At 62.8% G+C, this 4,838-nt stretch overlaps 1 protein-coding gene across 1 annotated transcript; it reads left to right on the top strand.

Annotated features, from left to right (window-relative positions):
* The first annotated feature begins 16 nt into the window (after positions 1 to 16).
* On the top strand, positions 17 to 4,798 carry CCR10 (C-C motif chemokine receptor 10). Its single transcript, XM_010724661.3, has 2 exons — positions 17 to 1,613; positions 2,404 to 4,798. The coding sequence occupies exons 1-2, from the start codon at positions 1,605 to 1,607 to the stop codon at positions 3,478 to 3,480; spliced, it is 1,086 nt and encodes a 361-aa protein (XP_010722963.1). The 5' UTR covers positions 17 to 1,604; the 3' UTR covers positions 3,481 to 4,798.
* The last annotated feature ends 40 nt before the right edge of the window (positions 4,799 to 4,838 follow it).

Here is a 4,838-nt window from a genome sequence, read left to right as displayed (position 1 = left end):
CCCCAGACGTGACCCAACAGCCGGTGCCCACAGCTGCAGCAGGGAAGGATTTAAGTGGTGTCTGCCAGCCCTCTTGCAGCAGATGTGGTGATGGTTTGTAATCAAGCAGCAGATTAAGGCCTGCGGGTTGAGGGGTCGCCAGACTTTCCCAGTGGCGTAGAAGAGCAGGATTTAGTCTGTGATTGTTCCCAAACATCCCCAGACACCCACAGAGGGGACGGGGGAGGGGGCTGGCAGCTGCGTGTCCTACATATGCCACCTGTCCCACAGACCCTGAGGGATGGGGATGCTCTGGGGACTGCTGGGTCCGAGCAGGGTCCTGTTGCCCAGCGAGAGCCCAGCGCTCCACTGGGCAATGCTGCTGTCACCTGCAGTGGTGCTGGGGCTGCTTCCTGTGCAGGAGCTGAGCTGAGGCCAAAGCAGGTGGTGAAAGAAGGAACAGAAAGACCCAGGTGCAGAGGGGCTGTGGGGAGAGCTGGTGGTATGTGCCGCTGCCGAGAGCTGGAGCCACGTCCTTGGGGATGTGGATGCAGTTGAGGGCCCTCCCGGCTCCCAGATCCTCGCAGTGCTGGTAGGTCCAGCCAGGCTGTATCCTGACATTCGTCCCAGGGCTGCGTCCCTTCCTTTCCCCCAGCAGAATGGTACCCCCAGAGCAGGCACAGAGCAAACGTCCGGAGCATGTATGTACCTCAGTAAGGGGAGGGGAGAACCCTGTGGATGCCCAGCCTGCAGCAGCTCCATGGCCCCAGGGCACCAGCAGAAAGCTCCTGGGGCCAGTAGGGACTCTGCACAGAGCTGGGGTAAGCCATGGAAAGATGGTTGTTGCTGGGAGAAAGGGGGATTGAGGGATTATTGCTACAAGAGGCAAAAAGCCTGCTAGAGCCTGAAATCAATTTGCTCCCTGCTGGGGAGAGCAAAATGGGTCCTCTTTCCTGCAGATGCTAATCTGGCCTATAAGGAGGGGCTGGGAACGGTGTTGTCAACAACCAGCAAACCGCATCCCCAGCACTGATGGAGCGCAGGGGCGCAGGAGTAGAGTGTGGGACTCTGTGGGCAAGGGGGTTACCATGCATCAGCAGTGTCCCTGGTTCCTGCAACTGCCACTTCCCAGCAGGGCAAGCAATGCCCAAGCTGAACACGGCTCTGCTTGCTGTTCTGGGACAGTGCCAGTCCACAGCAGTCCCGCACTCTCTTTGGCATTGCTTCCCTCTGGCTCTCGCACAGCCTTCTGCTTGCAGCCCGTGCTGCAGAGTGGGAGACACCAACAGCAGCCCTGTTGGGCTGGGAACTCTTGCAAGTGCCGGGTCCTCAGCCTGTCTCTCCTCCCCGTGCCCGGGTGTCATCCCCCAGCCCTGTAGCACCAAAGCTAAGCAGAGCACAGTTATTTCTGTACCTCAGCATGCAGACAATAGCCACAAAGATGCAGGATGCAGCTCCAGCACAGGGTCATGGCTGCTTCTCCTTTTCCCCTGGGGCTGGGCTTGTACTCTCAGCACATCTCTCGGTATCGGGTGCGGCACATGGTCAAACCACAGGTTGCAGAGCTCAGAGACACCGACGGCTCTGGAGCCTCTGAGTGAGGAGGGGAGAGGTCCTGCTGTGCAATGGAGGAGGTGAGGGGCTGCAGAGAGAGGCACATCGCTCTCTGGCTCTTGCTTTTGCTTTTAAACTTTCTTTTGTGCTCCTTGTGGGCTGAGGGGGCTGTAAGGGACAAGCAGGGCAGCACTCAGTGCTCCAAGTGCTCCCAGGCCTGGAGCAGGGAAGGAGCTGGGGAACTGCTGGGGACAGATTCTGCCTGGAATCAGTGTCAAATCCAGGATGCACGAGTGGGCATTTGAATGCATTGGAAAAGTCCCTCTGCACCCACAGCACCTGGGGCTGCTGGCACTGAGACTGGGGATGGCTGCACAGGGTCACCTGCAAGGGGACACTGTGGACTGTGAGCCAAGTGTGAGCCCCTGAGGACCACTCAGAGCAGCCCCATGGGGTGAGCTGGTTCGTGGATGTGGGATCAGATCAGAGACATTGGGGCTGGGGTGACATTGCTCCACGAGCACTGTGCTGCAGCAGGGAGTGTGGGAAGGTCTCGGTTGTTCTCGCAATGACTGAGCGAGGTGAATCTGCCGCTGCTCCGAGTGGGTGTGAGACAGAAACTGAGCCACTCTCGGGGCTCCCCACAGCGGGGCTGCTTGGTGGGGATGGGTGGGGGCTGTGCACTGCAGTGGAGCGGCGGGCAGCGGGCATCTCTGGTTAGAGCATCTCTCCCATTGAGACAAACGGAGAGAGTGGGGGGTGCTCAGCCTGGAGAGAGTGAGGGCAGTGGGGCTGAGGGGGCTGTAAGGTCCCTTCCAAATCAGTTTGGCTGTGATTCCGTGATCCCTCGATCCCGATCCCTCTGTGCAGGCAAACCCCACCCCCACGGTGATAACGGCCACCACCAACTTCTACACCTGGGAGTACAGCGTCTCATGGGATGACGGCATGCTGCCTGAGCTGTGTGAGAAGCAGGCAGTACAGGGCTTCGCCCGCACCTACCAGCCAGCCATCTACCTGCTGCTCTCACTGCTGGGCACGGTGGGCAACGGGCTGGTGCTGCTCACGCACACCCGCTACCGCCGGGCACGCAGCATCACCGACGTCTGCCTGCTGCACCTGGCCCTATCTGACCTCCTTCTGCTGCTGACGCTGCCCTTTGCCGTCACTGTGACGCTGCAGGGCTGGTCCCCGGACACAGCTGCCTGCAAGGTGCTGCAAGGCATTTATGCCCTCAACTTCTACAGCGGCTTCCTCTTCCTCACCTGCATCAGCATGGACCGCTACGTGGCCATCGTGCGGGTGCCAGCCGCATGCCGCCTGCGTCCACGGGCTCGCCGCCACGGCTGGCTGACGGTGGGCCTGGCCTGGCTGCTGGCTGCGCTGCTGGCACTGCCGCAGTTCGTCTACGGCAAAGCAGAACGGCACCAGGACCTCCATATTTGCCGAGTTGTTTTCCCCCCGGCAGCGTCACGGGCAGCACGGGGAGCCACCAACCTCACGCAGGTCGTGCTGGGCTTTGCCGTGCCCTTTGTGGTGATGGCAAGCTGCTACACGGCCGTGGCTCGGACGCTGCTGGCGGCTCGTGGCGCTCAGCCCCACCGGGCGCTGAAGGTGCTGCTGGCCCTTGTGCTGGTGTTTGTGGCCCTGCAGCTGCCCTACAGCCTGATGGTGCTGCTGGACACAGCCGAGCTGCTGGCCAGCTGGGAGCTGAGCTGTGCCCAGAGCCGCCGCAAGGACCTGGCGCTGCTGGTCACCAGTGGGCTGGCATCCCTGCGCTGCTGCCTCAACCCACTGCTCTACGCCTTCCTGGGCCAGCGCTTCCGCCGTGAGCTGTGGCTGCTGGCCAGCGATGCCGGCTGTGTGGGGAACATCGACCCCCGCTGCCCCGGCTGCCCCAGTCCTCGTCAGCGCTCATCACTCTCCACCTGCCAAGATGTGGCATAGGAACGTAGTGCCGTGCCCGGGGCAGGCGCCAGCACCCGCGGGACACAGAACCCCCCCAGGGAAAGCCTGAATAGTCCCAGGAGTCCCTGGAGCTACTGATAGGGGCAGGACACAGACCGTGTCCCGGGCAGATGGAGACAACGCCTTGCGTGCAGAGGCCAATGCCAACACCGGGGAAACGTCCCCAGCTGCAGGGAGGCCATGTAATGTCACACGTGTTTGGGGGGTGTGTGCCACGAGGGCACTGTGCAGTGCCATGCATGCCCCAGTAGGACCGTCCATTGCCCTTGTGCGTGAGTGGGACTGTGCAATGCCACAGGGCAGCGCCTTCCACCTTCGTTTCCACCCTTGCAATAAACCCTGATCGAACTACGCTATGTGAGGCCACATCCCTGCGCGGCCGGGGACTCTCCGGAGTGGAGGAGCAGAAGCCGCCGCGGGTACCGAGGCCGATATCGGGCAGGCGGCAGGAAGCCGGGGAAGCGCCCCGGCAGCGGCCGGTGGGTGCCTGCAGGAGGCAGCAGAGCCCAGCGCTTCCCGTCCTGCCCGTGCGCCCAGCGCTGCAGGGCCTGATCGCGTCTGCCCGAGCCGGGGGCACCCACGGGGTCGGGACCCTCAGTCACGGGATGGGAGCGGCCTAGCCGCGCTCCGCAGGAGCAGTGGATGTCACGGCCTCCACCATCACCAGCAGGGCAGAGGCGGTGGCAGAGCCCACAGACCCACACTGGGGCTGTAGGGGTCGGAAACCCCCCCGGGGCCAACAGTGTGATCGTCGGGAAAATCCTGCTCTGGCTCAGGCTGGAAACTCCCCCAGGGAGATGGGCGAGAGGGGTTTTCCTCTCTCTTCCTCTTCTCTCATTTCCCCATGAGATTTGGCCCCAGCACATCCATCCCAGTGGCTCCAAGCGTTCCACACAGGGTTGGTGCTCCTGTTGCTCTCGGCCTCCCACCGGGGCTGACCAATGCCAGCACAGAGCCGAGCGGCACAGAGTGCCCAGAGCAGCAGGGACTGCAGGGGCAGTTCAAGCTTCCCTGTGGGGGGGGTGGTTCTGAGCCCCGGGTCGGTTCCCTCCGGCTCTTACACCGAGGGTTTCTGTGTGTGGGGCGATGCCTCCCCTGCTCTGGGTTTGGAGACCTCTTCCCGCTCACCCACACGCTCTGGGATCAGCCCAGCTCACACTGGAAAGCTCAGACCCTTCGCCTACTTCTGGGCAGGAAACGCAATTACCGCTGACTCAGCACCGCAGGGCCCCCATCCCCTCGCAGCCCCCATTCTGCTGCACCGACCCCGTGCCCCGCGCACTCCCAGCTCCCTACCCAGCTTCGGGCTGCCCCACGGCCGCGCCGTATCTCCCCGC

Source organism: Meleagris gallopavo, chromosome 29 (assembly GCF_000146605.3).
Source record: "Meleagris gallopavo isolate NT-WF06-2002-E0010 breed Aviagen turkey brand Nicholas breeding stock chromosome 29, Turkey_5.1, whole genome shotgun sequence".
Classification (NCBI taxonomy): domain Eukaryota; kingdom Metazoa; phylum Chordata; class Aves; order Galliformes; family Phasianidae; genus Meleagris; species Meleagris gallopavo.
This window is presented reverse-complemented; position numbering and strand designations above follow the sequence as displayed.